Below are 21,723 nucleotides of genomic sequence, written 5' to 3' on the forward strand. Positions count from 1 at the left end.
TGACATCTCAATATTCACAATATAGCGCTGAAATGGCTGCCCTCTTGCATAATGAAGCCATGCTATAGGAATAAATGTTCTTCTAAAAATAGAATCCATTATGTATACCAGCATAGTCGTTAGTTTCTTAGCATAGCAACTAGTTCCGCCCCATAACACTTTTCATTGAGGCATTCACTTCAAACAGGTGCAGGGTTTGCAATGATGCAATATAAATTCCAGGCCTCAGTGCCTAAGTAAGTGGGGAGTTCTGCACAATGCTGAAGGGGAATCTCATGCAAAATCATTCTCATCACCATCCTCATTCCCTACAGAAGACAGAATCGAAAAGCGGAAATTCTAATGGGAGAAATGCGAAGTTTCCCACTCTCAAATGTATTACATAGATGTGATTAAATCACAAGCTTCCTGTCAAACCTGTATATGACCTGGCTCTCTCTGGTTTCTCTGGTGGGTTTATGTGTGGATAAAGGAAGGATCCTACAAATTCATAAGAAATGACAGGTTATAATTTAATAAGATGATATCTGCTTTTGAATCCATAATACAAATTGAAGATATAAAACAAAATAATTATATAAAAGCATTTTTCGAACTCCATTTGCTTATTCCAGAGTGCAGCTAATTTAATTAAATATGGAGTTCAAACAGAACTTGGTCTAATAGAGGATCTAGAAAAACATAAACATCGGGGATAATAAACCGGGCTTGGATGCGGAGGACATGTTCGGTAAGGATAAAACAACTAAGACCTGGAACATTCAGGGAATGAGAAATTAAATGAATTTTCATCAACTGAATATAACAAAAATATCTATTTTGATTCCATCTTGGATATTGAGACTCTTTCTAAAAAATGCTAGTAATTTCCTGCCCTCCTAAGTACAGTTTAGGGAATATTATTCCATCATAGCTAAATATCTTCAGACTCTTGTAAGGCCTCCAGGTGCTCAAGCTGAGTATTACTTTGGATAGAAATTAGGCCACGGACAGGAAAGGTAGAGTGAGCATATCCTCTCAGGAAGTTTACTGAATAACTTGTGATGTCAGCTTGCTTTCTATCCAGTGCGCATCTTGGCTGCACACTAGAATTAAACGAGGAGCTTTCAAAAAAAAAAATTCCAATGTCCTGACCACATCCCAGAGCAATTAAATCAGACTCTCTGTCAGTCGGGCAACATCAGCATTTTTTGAAGCTCCGCAGGTGACTTCAACGTGCAGCCCAAGTAGAGAATCACTTCATACTGTTAGCTTCTTCCCCGCAAATGTAATACGCCTACTGAGGCTTCTTTTCAGACCAATCTAAGGAAAAAAAATCTCGCAGGGAAACTTAAATTGACACATTAAGCAAGTTCTTTAAAAAGCAAAAAGTTAAGAGGCAGCACATAAAGTCAGACTCCCTGGGTTCTACTCATGCCTTGGCTACTAACCAACTGTATGACCTGGGGTCATTACTTGACCTCTGTGCGCATGTCAACCTACTCACCCGTAAATGGGATAATGATAGCCCTGTTCTCATAGTTTTTAGACATGATCCAATGAGTGTGTGCACGTGTACATATGTACTAGAACAGTGCCTGGCATACAGAAAACACCATATATGTGTTTGCTATTATTGGTGATGACAACACCCATGATAATAATAACAGTAATTAAAAGGTATGTACAAATTGAATTAGTACACATTAAAAAAACTTATTTATAACATGTGAACACCAACTTCCTAATAAACTGGTAGCTCAAAGTTTGTGGTTTTGCCTTTTTTAATTATTTAAACAAAATAAACAATGATAAAACATGAAAATGGAAAAATAATTAATTATATTCTCTATTTCAGTTTATTTTTCTTGTGTGCAAATGCTTATATGACTCAACTGTCCATCTAAATTTCTTTTACCAGAAGGAAAAAAGAGGCTTATCTTGCTGATTAAATCTAGAAAGAGCTTGACAAGGGCCCCATCAATAGGATCAAACAAGCTTGGATTGGCAAGAAAATGAACTAGAGAACAACCAAAACTGCTCCCTCTATCTACAACGTCTGTGATTCAAACAAAGGAGTGTGACATGATGTCAACACCAAGTATCTGGGAATTCTACTCAGAACAAAGGCAAATAGGCTTTCCACCTAACAGAAAATAAAATGATGAGCAATATACAAAATGTATGTCCTCCACGCAGTCCTCCAATCCAGTGTCTCAAACTGATTTTGGTATCAAAAGGTGTAAACGCCCCATTGTAATAGTTTTATAGCATGGAATGCTTCCAATTTAATTTCTCCTACAAGACTGGGAAGAGCTAAATATAAGCAACTCATAAAACTGAAGCATAATTTTGTAATTAAATTATATTAGGAGTAATGAATTTTAAATTAAAGCCAGGGTGTTTTATATTTCTAAACTCTGGTTACAATGTATTCAAATGAGCACTGCTGTCATTACTCACATAATGAAGTGTGGTGACGGTGACATGAAAATCATATTAATGCATTTGCACCCTACAAATGATGCCAAAGAAACTACAATGATGCCATTTCATAAGAACCAACCTGATTTTAAAATGCATTTCAAAAGTTTACACTTCGATTAGAAATTCTACCAGAAATCCGTGAATCACAACCTCCAAGAACTTGCAAAAGATTCCATCCTAATCACACTTCGTTGTATGTTGCATCTACATAGGATGAGCAATCATAACATTTGGCTAACCTATACCAGCTAGAATTCAATGAGGCAAAAACTTTGGAGTTTATGGAAGTGAAAAGCAGCTAGCATTGAGCATAAATGGAGCTTAATCTGCAAGTGGATTTGATCAGGAAAGGTTTGTTCCTCAGCAATCTGACAGCCCACTAACTAAATTACACTCAAAAAGACTAAAAGTTTAATCTCTAAGGATCTGGTCAGTATGGAGGACAAGGAGCTGCAAGATATCAATATAGATGTGATAATCCTAAAGCGATCATCTTAGGAAAACAGACAAAGACAACCATGGGGGAATCCACTTCTTCTTGTGAATAATATCATTTTCTACTATCCAAGACTTTTAAATCATCTTAAAGCTTATTCCATAAAATACTTCAGATTCCTGAGGGTCCAAGAAACTTTCACCTATAATGGAGGATTTATTAGCAAATTATCCTCAGAGGAAAAGTCTTCTAAATGATAAATCTCTTCTTTTGCCTTCCATGGCTGTGTTCCTGAAATATTATGAAATACAGAAATAAACATCTTGTTTGCCCAAACAGACCTAAGCATCAATGCTTGAGATCAAAAGACCACAGCAGAATCTAAACAGAAAACAAGTCACTATTACCTTGAAGAAAAAGGAAAAAAAAAGATTTAAAAACATACATAAATAGATGGTCACTTGGTTTCCAAAACAGCAAATTTGTGGTCCCTAACAATTAGTTAGGGACTAATTGTTTAGTCAGAGACTAATTGTTTATTATATAACAATAATAAAAGCCACCACAATGGACCTTGAGAGCATTATGCTAAGCGAAATAAGCCACACAGAGAAACACAAGTACTGCATAGTATTGCTTATATGTGGAATACAAAAAGAAGAAAAAAGGCCAAATGCACAGGAACAGAGAGTAGAAAAGTAAAAAAGTGGTTCCCAGGGGTGGAGGGGTTGGGGTCAGTGGCTATAAAACTTCTAGCTGTAAGATGAGTAAGGTCTGAGGATCTGAGGTACAGCATGGTGACTGTAGTTGATACCACAGTATTGTAGAATGGAAATTTGCTAAGAAGGTAGAACTGAAATGTTCTCGCACATACACAAAAATAAGATCAACGGGTGAGGTGATGGATGTGTAATTAACTATACAGGGGAATCCTTTCACAACTCAGATGTATATCAAAGCACCATCACGTATGCTTTAAATATCTTACAATTTTGTCAATGGTACCTCAGTAAAGCTGAAAATAAAATAATAAAATTTAATTTAAAATTTAAATTAAAAAAAAGCCATCACAAGGGATTGAATTTACAAAATGCTAGGCAACAGGCTAGGCCCTTCATATATGACACTTAACAACTCAACATAATACCCCATCTTATGGATGAGGAAACCGAGGCTCAGATTGTTCAAGAGATTGACCAGAGGTGACTCATGTACCAGACGGAGAGCTAGAACTCAAACTCACATCTGTCCTGACTGCAAGCTTCTGGCCTCCCAAATTAGGACTGTTTCAAGAAAATCTCTCCGGCTTAAAATGAAGTATTCACCAATTACGTTCCAGTGCTTCCTACTAAGGAATCCTTTTAATACTTTTCATTAGGAGGCATCTATACGAAGTTGTTAAGCATTAAGCAGATACATTAGGCAGTTCCTAGACAAGGATTCCAGGAAAATTAGTTTATTTTAGAGGGGGTTGCAGGACACATCGGGTGTGAGGAATCAAGAAGGAAGCTCATAAAGGGTGTATTTTCAAGCCAGTTACCACTGCGGGTGAATGGGCTTAATCCCATTGGAGAACACCAGGAGAAAACATAAAGCTAGCACCTTTGAATTATCCCACCCAAGAGGTGAGGAAGCTGTGGTATTTACCAACCAAACTCCTTTGGTTGGGTGAGTGTTAATTCCCAGGAACTTCTGGGCAGTCACATGGGTGGCAAAGGGAGATGTAGTGGCCAGAAAAAAGCAAGAGAATTCAAGTGCTGGCCACTAGGGTCCAACTCGTGGCTTCTGGAGTAGTAAGGTACTTGGGCACAGATTTCACACCATGTCTGCTCTAGCTATTAATTTTTTAAATAATAGTGAAGGAAATTCAGGGAAGAGGAGGGAAAAGCCTTAGTCCATAGGTGCTGCTGGTTAGTTGCCAATGATCGGCATACTGCTCCAGGCCAAGCAACCATCCCAGCCCTCAGAAAGTAATCCTCACATGCTTTTTGCTGTTTTCTAAAGTAATTTCAGTGATCAGTCTTCTGGGGAAGCTACCAAATAAGAATGAATAGAGTTCATCTTAATTTATAGCTCCATCATTGCATTCCATCAACTTTTGAGTGCCCTGCCCCACTTACCATCACAAGAAATGTCAAAATTGATGTTTCTGGGATATGCCAGAGAAGTTTGCCTGAAAGAGGAAGCGCCATTGCTAAACAACGATTAATGAAATGAGTGGTGCCTGATGGTTCCTTGCGGAGCCCAGACTATTTTTTGCATAGGATATTCCTAGATTTTCTGGTGGAGGTTTATGTTGCATCATTCAAAATTTTATTTATTTATTTATTTATTTTGGTGAAGAAAATTGGCCCTGAGCTGGCATCTTTTGCCAATCTTACTTTTTTTGACTGAGGAAGATTCTCCCTGAGCTAACATCTGTGCCAGTCTTCCTCTATTTTGTATTTGGGACATCACCACAGCATGGCTTGATGAGTGGTGTGTAGGTCCGTGCCCAGGATCTGAACCTGCGAACCCTGGGCCACCAATGCAGAGTGTGTGAACTTAACCACTATGCAACCGGGCTAACCCCTCATTCAAAATATCTTTCAGCTCTAGACTCATGCTGAAAAATATCCTTGTGGTTTATGTAAATATTTAGTTTTTAAACTTTGCTTTTGCACTCTGTATAGAAATTTAAGGTTAGCATAAGAGAAGGCAGTCTATGGTTGCCATTAATAGAAACTTAATCATCTCTCTGTACAAGGATCCCAAACGGTGTCTCATGTAAAAATCACTGGCAAAAACAAGATGGCAGCTCCAGCATATGGTAGAGCCAATCTCTCTTTTTCTAAGTCTGTAGAAATGACTGAATATGCAGGTACAAATTTATGTCTATAATCTAGGATCATGGGTAAACAGAAAAGTTTCACTTGTTGAATCAGGAAGTATGAAAGGCAGAAGATAAATGGAATAAAAATGAGGTAGGAAATGACATCCCAGAAGCCCACAGGCATTAAAACACAGGAGAGGATCCATGGCCATGAAACCAGGTGGTTGAGGTGTCAGCACTAGGAGTGAAATGGGAGCATCAGCTCAGGTCAACCTTCCATTTCAGCTCCCACCTTCCACACCCTCCACACTGCAAGCCAGAAGAAGGCACAGGAAAGAGGGTGCTATCATAGCTGGCTGCAACCAGAATGAACAGGCAGCCACCAACACACAGGACTACCCATTTGAAGAAACTGAACTTCGAGCCCCACCTCACACTGGTCCTCAAAATACATTATTACATTGCTGCTATGGTCTGGATGCTTGTGTCCTGCCCAAATTCATGTGTTGAAAGCCTAACACCCAAGGACAGTATTAGGTGGGGCCTTTGGGAGGTGATTAGGTCACGAGAGTGGATCCCTCATGAACAGGATTAGTGCTCTTGTAAAAGAGGCTCCAGAGAGATCCCTAGCCCCTCCCACCATGCTTGGAAACAACGAAGTCTACAACCCGGAAGTAGGCCTTCACCCAACTATGCTAGCACCCTGATCTTAGACTTCCAGCCTCCAGTGTGAGAAATAAATTTCTCGTTAAGAAGCTACTCAATCTGTGGTATTTCATCATAGCAGCTCAAATGGACTAAAACAATTGTTCAAGGATTAAAACCTAAATTAATAATAATGATGGTGATGAGAATGATGAATGAGAAAGGCCTTAAATAAAGCAAAAAGAAAACAATAAGGTTGAAATGTGAATACATCAAAGTTGAAAATGGCAAGTCATCATTTGTCATGCATAAGTTAAAAGTTAAGAAATTCAAAGACAAGCCACAGACAGGAAGAAAGTATTTGCAATATTTCTAGCAGTTAAAAGATTAACACCTAGAATACATACAGAACTCTCTACACAAAGGCAAGGGGTATAAGTCAGTAATTCATGTCAGAGAAAACAGAAATTGTCCACAAATGTATGAAAGTATACACAGCTTACTAGCAAATCAGGCAACGGCAAATTAAAACAAAGAGATATAATTGTTGTACCAGATAGAGAAAAGTTTAAATGTTTCTTAATAGTGTTGATGGGGCTAGAGGAAACAGTTCCTCTCACACGAGACTGGCAGGGTTATAAAATGACACAACCATTAACTAAAATTTAGGATATGTATAGCCTTCAATCAGCAATTGTACTTCTGAAAATTTACCTCAGGGAACCTCTGACCCATATATCCAGAGCGGGTACACAAAGCTAACTATACTCTATATTACAGGATTGTTGTCTGTAGCCCCAAATTAGAAACAGACCAACACCAACAATCCATCAACGAGACATTTTTATTTTAAAATTTAGTAATCCATTCCATGGGACATGATATGGCAATTTAGAAGAATGAGGTAGATACACATGTACTTACATGAAAAGTTCTGTAAGACACGCTGTCAAGTGAAAATCAAGTTTGTGGAACAGTAAAAATAATCTTATATTATTTAGGATACAAACGGATATAAACAAAACAAAATGAAATATTTCCATAGTCACGCGTGCACAAATTCACTAAGAAAAGACCTGGAGTGACCCCATGAAGCTGGTACCAGTAGTTGACTCTGGACAGAGAACTAGGATTGGGGTCCACAGCTGCGGGGGGGGGGGGGGGGGGGGGCGGGGGATAACGACATTTAGACTGCTTTACTCTCTTACACAAAAAAGTATTTGTATATTATCCACAAAATTAAAAATAAACAAAATCTCTAACCAAAAAAGAGAAAGTAGTAGGAGTTCTTCATTTTTACACCAATCTTGGAACAGAAGCACAGCGTCGGGTTGCAAGGCTAAGGTCTACTCTGTTTCATATCTTAGCAGGATAGGTTTTTACTAGCACTTTAACATTGACCCCTTTTTTCTTCTTTAGCTTTTCTTCCAAAATTGTCATGTAGATTCTTCTCGTTGTTCACAGGGTTTGCACGGCTAACACTTCCTGTGTTGGTTTCTCTCCCCATAGGGCAGAGCTCCACAGAAAAGTCGTAGCCTACTGTGGGCAGCCTCTTAAATACTCAGGCTGTGCAGGGGTCCCTTCTCACCCATGATTACAAATAAACCGATCCTCTTCACATTGCACACTGACATAAGAAAAACCACCATGCTTAAATTAGTCATATTTAGAGACTCGTTTTCACTGATTACAGTCAAAATAAGATTTACAGAGCCAACAATAAAGAGGAAAGAATGATCAAAATAACTCCAGAGCTGGTAAAATGTATGAACATTTATCCCTTAAGATGATGTTCATATTTATCTGCTTCCATCAGCCCCAAACATCTTTCAATGTTGCACCAAAGCACATGTCTGCTACCTAAAAATTACTTGCTAGCTCTGGTTTTTTATTCCTAAATCTATCATCTGTGCTGTATTCTTTGTTACCTATTATTTCTATGGTGACAAATGAAAGGAGGGGTAGGGAAGGGAGCTTATCATTATCTATCGAGAGTGAAATTGGTGACTCCGGTCCATGGTATACCGTAGCCAAGACAGGTGAGAGGACCTGGGTAAGACACAATGGAAAATGTGAGGATTTTCCTCCAGTGCTATAAAAAGAAAGATCTTGTAACAATATTCTTTACCAAGAGCTTCTTAAAGCCACTCAGCTCGCCTCTGAGCAGACTAGGTGTCAGGTGATTACTAATCAAAGCGCTGTGGCACAGGCTGCACAGACAAAGGAGAAAAATGATGAAAAGAAGCCTGAAGGGCGAAGAGAGGCATATTACAACAAATACCCATGCAAGCTCCCAAATCAATGGAAAACACAGAGTGCAAAATCAAGGGATAAACTTAAAAGTATCATACTTTTTCTCTGAGACGTGATCTCTGTAGTACACGCGATAGATTCACATCACTAAGAGGAACTGTCAGAAAATAATGTTTTAAAGAAACTGGGCCACTAAGTAACATCGTGATCGCACCATTTGGCCAGGTACCTTCAAATGATCTTATGCAAAAACATAAACTAAAAGCATGGCGTGCCGTCCCTTGTTTGTGAGCACCACTTCTAGCGTGGGTTCACGCTAACATATCACTCACAGGAGTCCATCTCCCAGAGGCGGATGCATCATTCCTTCTGGTTCTAGGACCGGGCTTAAAGCCAGAAGAAAATGACAAACTTGGAAGCATGGAAACTTTAATTTTTTTCTTAAATCCTCTCATCTTTTGGATACTGATATAGGATCATTGACCAAACAATAAACCTCCAAACTCTGATATATGACTGAGGGATGCCTTAGGTATTTACAAAGTGAAAAATGAAATTTACCATCGCTTAGATAGAACTCTAAGATTAATATCCATGAAAAGAAAAGTAATAAAGAGATCCAAGGAATTTCTACCACATTATTGGCTTCAATTGGTCATAAACAGCATTACGACCAAGAGAAAATCGTTGCTGTAAAAACTGGAAGAAGTTTTTCTACATTTGAAAATAAGCATGAGTCAAAATACTGGGTTCACAGAACAACAGAGACGCATCAAAGAGCCTTTGGTCCGAAACTCTTTCTCTTTCTTAAGCAAAGAAATATTTATGATTGGTCTTACAAGACAGCTTAACTGAGTTGCCATGAATTATTTAAAAGCCCCAAAATACCTTCTGTTGCTTTTATAGGAGCTTGATTTACAAGCTGAAAAATCAAACTGACAGTTTAGTCTCGTGTACAAATACCCAACCTTTAAAAATGCTCTAGGCATTATAAATATATCTTTCATGAATATAGCTTCAACAGTCCTAAAAATAGCCTTTAGGAGGAAAAAAAAACCCTCTTTCAAGCCATTGTTTTATACATAACAGCAGGAAACCAAACAGAATGTCAAAGCCAAAGTGATTAACACACCCAGTAATAAACATGAACAGTGGGTATGAAATCTTACTCAAACACATTTTTTGACATTAGCTTGGAGTCTATGGTTTAGACCCACATCCGTGGCCAGAAATGATTCCAGGGGCCCCACATGCAGAAAGTAATTCCAGGGCCACAAGGCTAAAATTTGCCTTTTGGATGACGCGTCAACCGGGCCATTCAGGACTGGCCCTGGGGAACAGAAATTACCTTCCAGTACCCTAAGAGTTTCCCCCAGGCTCCACCCCAACCCCATACATGCCACTGAACAGGGCCAACTCCTCACGACCACTCCCAGGTGAAATTGAGGTTGCCCCAAAAGCGGAAGGCAAGGCTGACAAACTCCAGTAACTTTGTATATAGGGACCTAACGTGGTGATGGGAAAAGGTTAAGAGCACCTCACAGTTTGGTGCCAGGTACTTTATAGGTTTCCATATATATTTAGCACTCTCAATAAAGCCTATGCCATCTCTCCAAATGTTAGAACCTTAGGGCCAAAATATTCTGTGTTCCGTGGCCTCATAGGTTCAAGTACAGAATTGAGGCATTGTCTCTTGAAATAATAACCACTTTCTATGAATATTCTTGTCTAACTGCCCGTTAAACTCCAAATAAATCTTACGATCTGCAGACATTCTACATTTTAATAATTCAATATGGAATCATCTCAATTGGTTTCATAATAAATGAGATCCTAAATTCATGAAATGCTGGACAAAAAGTTAATATGGGAAGAAATTCCTAAAAAATTGAAGGTATAGCCTAAGGAATCTTATTCTTGGTTTTCTAATGTGAAGAAATGATCAAGGCCAAATTCCTGCTGAAGCTGGGAGGACCCTTACTGAGCAGCCAAGGGGCAAAGGAAGAGAAGGTGAAAGACAAAGTGACAGTCATTAGGGTCAAAAGTGATTTTCTCATCATTTTTCTTCATTCTTTAAGGGTAGAGTTAGAGGGTGGGCTTAAATGAGTAATGCTCTTATTTTCTTCGACAGCAGATGTAATTTACATTTCCATGTTCCTGTCCTAAAAGACACCAATTGTTCTAGGATTTAGCACATCTAATATTTCTAGGATTTAGCACATCTAATGTTTCTAGGACTTGGCATATCTAATATTTCAAATTAGAGTCCTTGGAAAATCCTAAGACATTTCTGCCTTAGATATCTGTTTAAGTAGAATCTTTAAATAAATCAGGAAGGGTCATCTATGAAATGGATATACTTACGTAGATAAGATACTTTGCAAATCAACAACCAATTGGAAAATGTAAGAAAGACAGATATCACTTCTTACCTTGTTTTGATCTGTCCAGTAAAAGAAAAATCCCTGAGGGTCAGTCCTCAAAATAATTGGAGTGACAATAGCAGAGTCCTAGAAAGGTAAGAGAAAAATACATATATTAACATATATTGTTGTAGAAAGTCCTACCCAGGAGTTACTTAATGAGTAACAATTGTTAAAAGTTCCTCTAAGGTCATCAACTATTAATAAAAACTTCAAAAAAATGAGATGGCATCTTTAACTTCGTAGCATTATTAATTACATAACAGAGGTACTTTACAAATAATTAGAATATTTGTGCATTGCTTGTAAATGAAAAGCCCACTGATGCATATATTCATTGATTAAGACAAATTTTTAAAGGCATTGACATGCTTTCTATTAAAATGCTATATCTAGTTTTCCAAATAATTTTAACAATAAACATCATTACATATTTTATTTGATTAAAATGAACTAGGGGCCCATCCCGTGGCACAGTGGTTAAGTTCACACGTTCCGCTTCTTGGCGGCCCGGGGTTCACCGGTTCGGATCCCGGGTGCACACATGGCACCACTTGGCACGGCATGCTGTGGTAGGTGTCCCACATATAAAGTAGAGGAAGATGGGCACGGATGTTAGCTCAGGGCCAGGCTTCCTCAGCGAAAAAGAGGAGGACTGGCAGTAGTTAGCTCAGGGCTAATCTTCCTCAAAAAAAATAAAATAAAATGAACTAAAATCTATGCTTGAGGATAATATTTTAAATTACATTTGCTCTATAAAATGATTTTTAATTGTACTAAAGAGAGTAAACATAGCATTTGGACATTGCTGTTTCCAAGGTAACAGAAAATAAGGCCATTTTCTACATATTTGGAAATCTAGATACAAAATTGTTGCAAATTTAAATTTCATATGACAAAATAAAACGTCATAAACAAATAGTCTTTTGAGTTTAAAGCATGCAAATTATAAAGCAAAAACTACAGGCATTGTAATTACAATATTAAACATTTCTAAAATATGTGTTCTTTTCTTTTTGGCAATTTTCAGAAGGACACACCATCTGCACAAGAAAACGCATGCCACTGGATATGGATTTTTATACTGAAACACTTGGGCCTTTGCAGGAATTGCATTTTTTAAAGAGAAATAAATTACCAGTTTATTTCAACTTTTTCATACACATCATAACTACGCTATGTCACATCCTCGAGCGGATCAAAAAGCCTTGTAATGAAAATTCAAACTTGCAGAGATAATTTTGAACTTTGGGATTGTTTTCCTGATGGGTAGGGCAGATTGAGATGGCTTAAGTACACGGTAAGTTTTATTACAGAAGCAGAGTTCTGGAGGCCATTCCGTTGGGCTCAAAGCTCTGCTTGTCCCCTCTTGGTGCCTCATTTTACACAACCACAACTGAAAAACAATGAGATGATAATAACACTTACCTCAGAGGTTTTTTGTGAGAATGAAATAGAATAATTTGGGTAAAGCACCTGGACTAATGCTTGGCACATAACAATGTTTATTATTATTATTATTATAGTGGATTATGTTTAAAAACTGATTTATTAAAATGTTAAATGAGGGCCCGGCCCTGTGGCCTAGTGGTTAAGTTTGGCAGGCTCTGTTGGTGGCCCAGGTTCAGTTCCCTGGCACAGACCTACACCACTTGTCGGCAGCCATGCTGTGGCACTGATCCACATAGAAAGTAGAGGAAGATTGGCACAGATGTTAGCTCAGGGTAAATCTTCCTCAAGCAAAAAGAGCAGGATTGACAACAGATGTTAGCTCAGGGTGAATCTTCCTCAGCAAAAAAAAAAAAAAAAAAAAAAATTAAATGAAGGTTTATCATGGCATTCTTTTTTTTTATCATGGTATACATAATATAAAATTTACCTTTTTTGTGTGAGGAAGATTGGCCCTGGGCTAACATCTGTTGATAATCTTCTTCTTTTTTGGGGCTTGAGGAAGATTGTCCCTGAGCTAACATCCAAGCCAACCTGCCTCTATTTTGTATGTGGGATGCCACCACAGCATGACAACACGGCTTGAGGAGCAGCATGTAGGTCTGTGCTGGGGGATCCAAACCCCTGAACCCTGGGCTGCTGAAACAGAGCATGCGAACTTAACCACTACGCTACTGGGCTGGTCCCTAAAATATACCATTTTTAAGTGTAAAGTTCTGTGGCATTAAGTTCTTCCACATTGTTGTGCAAACATTACTATCATCCATCTCCAGAACTTTTTCATCTTCCCAAACTGAAACTCCACCCTCATCAAACTTTAACGCCTCACTCCCTCCTCCCAGGGAGTGGCAATCACCATTCTAACTGTCTGGCAATCACCATTCTACTGTCTGTCTCTATGAATTTCACTATATTCTTGGTACCTCATATAAGTAAAATCATACACTCTTTGTCCTTTTGTGTCTGGCTTATCTCACTTAGCATAATGTGTTCAAGGTTAATCCATGTTGTAGCATGCATCAAAAATTCTTTTTGAAGGTTGAATAATATTATATTGTATATATAGATCATTTTGTTTATCCATTCATCCATCAGTGGACATTTGGGTTGTTTCTACCTTTTAGCTATTGTGAGTAATGCTGCTATGAACATAGACTACAAATATCTGTTTTGTTTTGTGTGTGTGTGTGAGGAAGATTGGTCCTGAGTAAACATCTGTTGCCAATCTTCCTCATTTTTTTTTCTCCCCAAAGCCCCAGCACATAGTTGCATATCTTACTTGTAAGTCATTCTAGTTCTTCTGCGTGGGATGCCATCACAGCATGGCTTCACGAGCAGTACATAGATCTGCTCCCAGGATCCAAACCGGCGAACCCCAGGCCGCAGAAGCGGAGCGCACAAACTTAACCACTGGGCCATGGGGCCAGCCCCTACAAATATCTGTTTGAGTCTCTGCTTTCAATTCTTTTCCATATGTATCCAGAAGTGGAACAGCAGGATCAGATGATAGCTCTATATTTCATTTTTTGAGGAACCACCATTCTGTTTTATCCTAATGTTCCTAAGATTCACTCTTTTTTTTTTTTTTTTTTTGAGGAAGATTAGCCCTGAGCTAACTACTGCCAGTTCTCCTCTTTTTGCTGAGGAAGCCTGGCCCTGAGCTACCATCGTGCCCATCTTCCTCTACTTTATATGTGGGACGCCTACCACAGCATGGCGTGCCAAGCAGTGCCATGTCCGCACCCGGGATCCGAACCGGCGAACCCCGGGTCGCCGAAAAGCAGAACTTGCGAATTTAACCACTGCGCAACCGGGTCGGCCCCCTAAGATTCATTCTTAACATTCAGTTTGAAAAATATTTTTCACAAGGATTTTGTTGTTTCATAGAACTTCAGCCGGAATTTAAAAAATTTTAATTTACTTTTAAATGTCCAAAAAAGAATTTGGAAACAAATTTGATAATATAACGAAAGAATAATTTTTAAAATATTTTAAGCTTCCTCTCTGAGGTCACATGCATAAAAGTTCAGAACGATATTTCCAAGAAACCATAGCAATATCTTCAGTTCTGTTTCTTCATCTGCTCTTCTAGAGTGGGGCAAAATAAAAGTTTCCAACAAGCTGTACACAGCACATATCCCTACTTCCGGGTAAATTTGGAAGGAACCTGCAGGTCTAACTTACCCTTCTCAGGTCACTTCCTTTTCTTATCAGAGTGTCTGACAAGAGCATCTGACAAGATTCTAATTGAAATCTTGGTGACAATTCACTGCAAGGATCCCAGACAATCTTTAAAGTTAGCAGAGTAAAACGGCTCAAGTGTATATTCTGGAACACTGTTCCAGGCTGCCTCATTGTTTCAAATGCTATTTCTAGCTTATTCTTTCTCCTCGTTCAAAATTAAAGCTCCTTTGTTCAATATTTTCTTGACCCCACTCTTCCCGCTACGGTTCCTCTGTTAAATGATCATTTATCTCAGCTCCCTGCCTGCTTCCTCCATAATCACCTCTAACCTTCCAAGATCAGCTGGAACTTGGCGTTCTTGCCATGCAAGGCGGGATTTGACCCAGAAATACACGACTATCCATTTTCAATTCCACCTGCTTTTTTCCCACCTCCCACATAGCTGCAAGTGTCTATATTTTCGCCATACCACTGTAGCCCCTCCACCCAGGTCCCAAGCATTCTTAATTGTCAGAAAAAATGCTCTGATCTGAAGTTTGAAATATATGGTCACCCTTCATTTCCCAGGCAACTGCAGACATATTGTGACTCTTGCAGCATTTTACTGCAGAATAATGGAGACAGCTCTCAGATGATCTATCTTTTACTCTTTATCTCTCCATCAATATCTGTAAGATGTGTATTCCATAAGACGGTGGTTTTCAAACTTTCAGGTGCATGAGCTTTACTGCAAGGGCTTGTTAAACACAGATTGCTGGGCCCTTTGCCCAGAGTTTCTCATTGAACAGATCTGAGAAGGAGTCTGAGAATCAGCATTTCTAGTAAGCTCTCAAGGAGGCTGCTGAGGTCCAGGGACCACATTATGAGATCTGCTGACAGAGGCCTATGGAGGGTGAGGCTCTGGGTCAGGAATACAGTGACGTAAAGGCCTGAGGAGCACCAGTGAACTTAAAATGTAGATAAACCGGTGTCTTATAAGTACATTGCCTCCAACTAAGAATACCACTTTAATTTGCTTATTTTAAATTATAAGGTATTTTCTCCAATAAATATTTGCCTTGAAAAAGAGAACACTAATAAACATATCTTAAGTTAGTAATAGTGCGTGATGTACAGTAAATTTCCATTTACTCCTCTCTTTTTGATAGAAATCATTTTACTCTCATCTTACCTCATCAATAGTGAAGACTAATATAATGATATAAGGGGCTGCTGTTGTGCAATTTACATGAATCCCCAAAACGTCTTTAAGCCAAATAAAGGACAGTCAAGGAAGAAAGAAAAGGACTTCCACAGAACCACAAGATCCAAAAGAATGAGACATCTTTCAGCAGGAAAAAGAGCCATTGGAATCAACATTAACATTACAAAGTCCTATAACGCTTTATTACAATGATTTGCTCATCAATGTGCTGATATAAATCAACAATATATCCTAATATAATGTTATATAACAATTATATCTCAATAAAAAAGATGAAATGTTAAAAAATAAAGTAAATCACTATGAAAAAAAGAAAAATAATAATATAGCCGAAAGAAATTGGCAAGAAATGACAGAGGTACTAGTAGTCCAAACTTCCTTCCAATACCAGAATATTCTTTACAAAAATCCCTGTCAGAATAGTAACAGACACATCGTGGACACTTGCTCTGAACCAATCACTGCAGGATGAACTTTAAATGGATTTTCTCCTTTAATACTTACAATAATTTAAGAGGCAGACACTATTATTATACCCATTTTACAGATAAATAGACTAAGGCTTGGGTTAAATAACTTGCCCAAGGAAACCCAGCTAAGCTAAGGGAAGCACTGGAAATTAAACTCTCAAGGACATGCTCTACATCAGTGCTGCTCAACATTTTTTCGTTATTGCCCCACTGAGGAGCCTCTAGAGACATTTATTTCCCTAATCATCCTCAATGAAATTTTAATATCACAGATATTCTGAATATCTTTTTTTTTTTTGGAAGATTGGCCCTGAGCTAATATCTGTTGCTGATCTTCCTCTTTTTTTTTTCCTCCCCAAAGGCCCAGCAGTAGTTGTATACCTAGTTGTAAGTCACTCTAGTTCTTCGATGTGGGACGCCGCCATAGGATGGCTTGGTGAGCAGTGCATAGGTCCCATCCCAGGATCCGAACCGGCAAACCCCAGGCTGCCAAAGCAGAGCGCACGAACTTAACCACTCAGCCACTGGGCCTGCCCCTGAATATCTACTTATAGGCCGTATGTACCCTTGTGCTTTATGCAAAATAAAAAATAAAGACTAAGATTTTTCTGTCCCTCAAGAACCATTTTTCATTTCTTTGGAGGTGAGATGGCCCCCATTGAGAATGCGTGCTCTGCACGTGCACTGTCCCGACTGGGCTGGCTAGCCATCTGTGACTACTGGGCCCTTGACGTGTGGCTGGTTCAACTGAGGTGGGCTATAACATTTCAAAGACTAAGAATGAAAACAATGTAAAATAGATCATTAATAATTTTTGATATTGATTATATATTGAAATCAATATATTGGATTAAATAAACTATATTAAAATTAATTCCACCTGCTTCCTTTTACTTGTTTTAATGTGGCTACTAGAAAATTTTTAATTTCCCAAATGGCTCCCATGATATTTCTATTGGGCAGTGCAGCTCTAAACCTTTATGGGGAAATAAGGTCTCTCGTTAACGGGGAAATCTTTTTCACAAACCAAACTTGGTCAGATAATTCCAGTTAGAAAGTTTGGGGGTTTTTCCATATACGCAGCTACCATCTAGTTTCAACACCTAAGTAGTACAAAATAAATCTAGCTGCCTGTCAAAGTGTCAGTTCTGCAAATATCTGAATTGAGCCATCACGCTGCCACCCTCTGAGCTGCATTTAACCAGGTCGAGGTATGCTATGGGCTGAATTGGGTGGCCCGTAAAATTCATATGTTCAAGTCCTAACCCCAGTACCTCAAAATGTGACCTTATTTGGAGATAGGGTTTTTCCAGAGGTGATTAAGCTAAAAGGAGATAAAATCCAATATGACTGGCATCCTTATAAAAAGTGGAAATATGGACACAGACACATACAGAGGGAAGATGATGTAGCCACACAGAGAGAAGCCGGCCATCTACAAGCCAAGGAGAGAGGCCATGGTCCTCAGAAGGAACCAACTCTGCTGACACCTTCATCTCAGACTTCTAGCCTCTAAACCTATGAGAAAATAAATTTCTGTTGTTCAAGTTACTCGGTCTGTGGTACTTTGTTACGGCAGCCCTAGTAAACGAATACAGGCTATAACCCTAAACCGGAATGCTAATGTCAAGAACCTGTCCACAGACACAGCGCATTTCTTACACCACTGTCAGAAAGTCTAGGGGCCAAGGCGGACTGCAATCCCGACTCCACAGTGATTCTATGTTCTCATTACATGTTCTTATTCTACCTTCTCTATTACAAGAGGACACACGTGGATCGAGACGTGTACTTCTAAACTAATCAATATTACAGAGTCCACAGGGAAAAATAACAAAAGATATTCCACCAGGATTGCCCAAGACTTGTAACAGGAAGCAGCAGAGCCAACAGAGCAAATATATATCTTGGGGGGAAACAGCTACGTAAGGGAAAAGAATTCTAAGCATCAGAGGAAATCACACATGATGCCCACTATATGTCAGGAATGCAGCTCTGACTGTGAAAAAACTCAGTAGAGGTAAACTTGGACGCTAGAGTGTTAGATTAGGAGCAGTGCAGTAAAACTTCTACGTGCACCAGCACTGATGAGAATTCTCTTCCAGGGCTGCGTCCAGTCTGCAATTTCCCCAAATAAATGAAAGAAGAGGAAGTAAGAACGTCCAGAAGAGAGGTTGCAAAACAGCGGAGAGAAGCACCATTAAGATACTTGTCTCTTACTCACAGGTATAAAAATCCCTTTAAACATAATACAGGGAAAAGTTGGAAGCATGTTTCTTTCAACACTGTGCGGTTTACTTCAGACACTGTCTTACAGATTCATGTACCTGTATTCAGACACATAGTAGGCTTTCACACAAAAGCACAGATCCCCAATCATCCAAGGTGCTCCTTGCTTAGCAAGGCATCAGAGGAGTAAACCGAGCATTTCAGTAAGATATAGCTCTGATGGGTGGAAAGTGGCATCTCGCTGCGGCTTTAACTCCATTTCCCTGATGACTAATAACTAATGATGTTGAACATCTTTTCATGCCCTTACTGGCCACGTATGTACTTGTGTGTGTGTGTGTGTGTGTGTGTGTGTGTATGTGCTCATGCAGTGGCCCAATACTTTTAAAAATCAGTTAAGATTTAAATCAGTGGTTTAAATATCCTACAATGCACAGGCCAGCCCCCCACAATACAGAATCACCTGGCCCCAAATGTCAATACTGCCGAGGGTGAGAAACACAGCTATAATGGCTTCCCATTAAAATCTTTAAAGATAAAATCTTGCAGTGGCCTAAGCAGTATTTACGCAGGCCCTTGCCATCCTGCCAGCACTATCTGAGCCACCAAGTGCCCCACTTGCTTATTCTGCTCTGTCCTTCAAAGTCCCATGCCCTTCCCTCCTTGGATTGCCCACACGTGCTGTTTCCTTGTTCTGATGCACTCCCCCTCCTCAAGTTGGCCTGACTAATTCCTACTTACAACTCAGATCTTTCCATAAATAGAATTTCTCCAGGGAAACCTTCCACACTTCTTATACTCACTTGTACTTTTGTACTTTGTTCCTGTAGCACTTACCACAGTTATAACGGAATAATTATACCTCTATTTGTTTAGCATCCATCTCCCCCAGTAGAATAGAAACTCCATGAGGGCTGGAACTGAATCATTTATCATCATAAATCCACAACACTAGCAGAATGTCCAGCTTGTAAGAGGCATCAGTACGTATTTAAAGTATGAATACTGAACGGGTGCATGGAAGGAAACCTCAGGAAAAGAAGCAAGGTAGATTCTGAAAACTATCAGTTGGGGCTGGCACCTAGCAGGTTGCCAGTAGTCTTGGCAAGAGAAATTTCAAAGCAGTCGTGAAGGCAGAATAAGGCTTTGAAGGGCTGAGAAGTGGTGGGTGGGATGTGTGGAAAGGGAGGCGGTAAGGATAAACTACACCTTCATTGTGGGAAAGAAGATGAGCGAGAGGGCAGGAATTAGAGGAAGGAGGGTGGAGGACGTTGTGCTGGGCTCTGTGTTGGGATTTTTATGACTTAAAGGCTTAATGACATACGTGTTCTTAGAAGAGCTTCAACAGAGGAGAAACTTCCACAGATACTGTCAAAGGGGAGAATAATAATGAAGCCAGGATCCAGAGAAACCAGGAAGCATGGGCTCCAGAACATGGAGAAGGTGTGTTGTTCTCCCAGGCACAGGAGGGCAGGTGGGAAAATGTAGGTGACCCAACTACATGAAACTGGGAGTGGGGAAGGGCAGAAGTCAACAATACTGTCCCAGTCACTTCCATTTCCTCTAAACAGAAGACGTAATGTAGGCGGAAGTTTTATTATAAATAATATTTTTAAACGATATGCCTTTTATTTGATATTTTTCTTATTTTGGCAATAAAGCTCATATATTCATTTTTTTCTTTGTGAATCATTATTGTGATACAATGTTTTCACAACCACCAGTCTTTTGTTCTGTCACTCTCAACACTTCTGAATTTCTTTAAGGGCAATTTTCACTGCAATATCTGGGTATATGTGTGAGCATCTTTTTGAGAAAATAGAACTCACTGGTAACATTCAGAATAACAGATATAAATACATTAACATCATAATTTTCAACCAATATTGAATCGCAACTGAGTACACACTCAACCTTAAGCCCTGTTTAGACCTTACAGGAAATCAATGCTGTGACAGCTGTTAGCTCTGTATTGACAATAAACATTTAGCTTTTCAAACTCACATGAATAAACCATACATAAGAGTGCCACAGAGACTCTCATACTCTGGGAGATTTCAGATGGAATGGAAGGATGTAGCACAGGGCTTTCCAACCAACACCACACACAGGGTGTCGTGGAGGTCTCTCGGGAGCATGACTGGTCTCCAGGTCTGCCTCAAGACTGTACATTCCACTGTGTGAAGCCACTGTGAGCCAGACACACACGAGACACTTCCTTCACTCCACAAACATTCCCTGAGCACCTACTGAGTGCCAGGCCAATTCTCTACCCTAGGGAAAGAAGATAATTAATAGAAAGCTAACGTTCTCCAGGAGCCCTGGTCCATTTGTAATAGAGACAAGGCATATCCACCTTCCTGTATGCACCTTCCTACACTGGATATCTACATCTGGCCTCTCAACTGACACTACCTTGAATTCCAAGCCATTCTGCATCTTGCTTGGGGGGCAGGTGACTTCCTCTACACTTCCTTCATGCATACCATATCTTTAATTTTCCAAGATGAACAATTTCGATAAGAAGCCATGGGACCAGTCTTGACAGGAACCCAACAAAAGACAGTATTTGCAAATATGTTGGGAAGAGAAAAAGGTGGAAAAGCACATGTAATGAGTCTTGATAGATACAAAAGCGTCACTTAGGCAATGAAAAAAATGAACTTTGTTTTAACATCATTCCTGAATATCTTTCCATTTCCACGGTTCTATACTAAGTGATGTGGACCGTTTGTAGACTATACTACTATACAGTTGGCCTCTGCGCCTCAAAGCAGCTATGATGTTTTCCCATGTTCCCATGTCCTATAGAGTGTAGACAAAAATAAACTGTGTATAGACACCACAAAAACAGCTGTTTTAAAGACTCTAGCCAAAGGAGATGAGTTTCTAGGAATCTAAGCCTCATTTTTATGAATCCTAAAATCAAGGAGATTCTTTGGAAAAGTCAAAGAATCTCTTTCAACTTGTATTCACTTGGATTCTATTAAAAGTCTTTTATTACCAAAGGATCCTGCTTGGGGATGCCATAGTAGATTGGAAATGGCCCTGAATTTAAGCGAAAGAAGTAGTTTTAAATTTAGACTCTAGCTCTAACTAGTTGCATGTCTTTGGTGAAGTCATGACTCACTAGCCTCAGCTTGCTTCCATGT

General features: G+C 39.3%; 1 protein-coding gene across 3 annotated transcripts in view; it reads right to left on the bottom strand.

The window, feature by feature from the left end:
* Positions 1-21,723, bottom strand: part of PLCB1 (phospholipase C beta 1) — a 668,292-nt gene that overhangs the window by 637,940 nt on the left and 8,629 nt on the right. For all 3 annotated transcript variants that reach the window (XM_023626130.2, XM_023626131.2, XM_070247468.1), the window contains exon 2: positions 11,045-11,122. In XM_023626130.2, coding sequence (XP_023481898.1) covers positions 11,045-11,122 — 78 coding nt within the window. The remainder of the gene's footprint in view (positions 1-11,044; positions 11,123-21,723) is intronic.

This window comes from Equus caballus, chromosome 22 (genome assembly GCF_041296265.1).
Source record: "Equus caballus isolate H_3958 breed thoroughbred chromosome 22, TB-T2T, whole genome shotgun sequence".
NCBI classification, from domain to species: domain Eukaryota; kingdom Metazoa; phylum Chordata; class Mammalia; order Perissodactyla; family Equidae; genus Equus; species Equus caballus.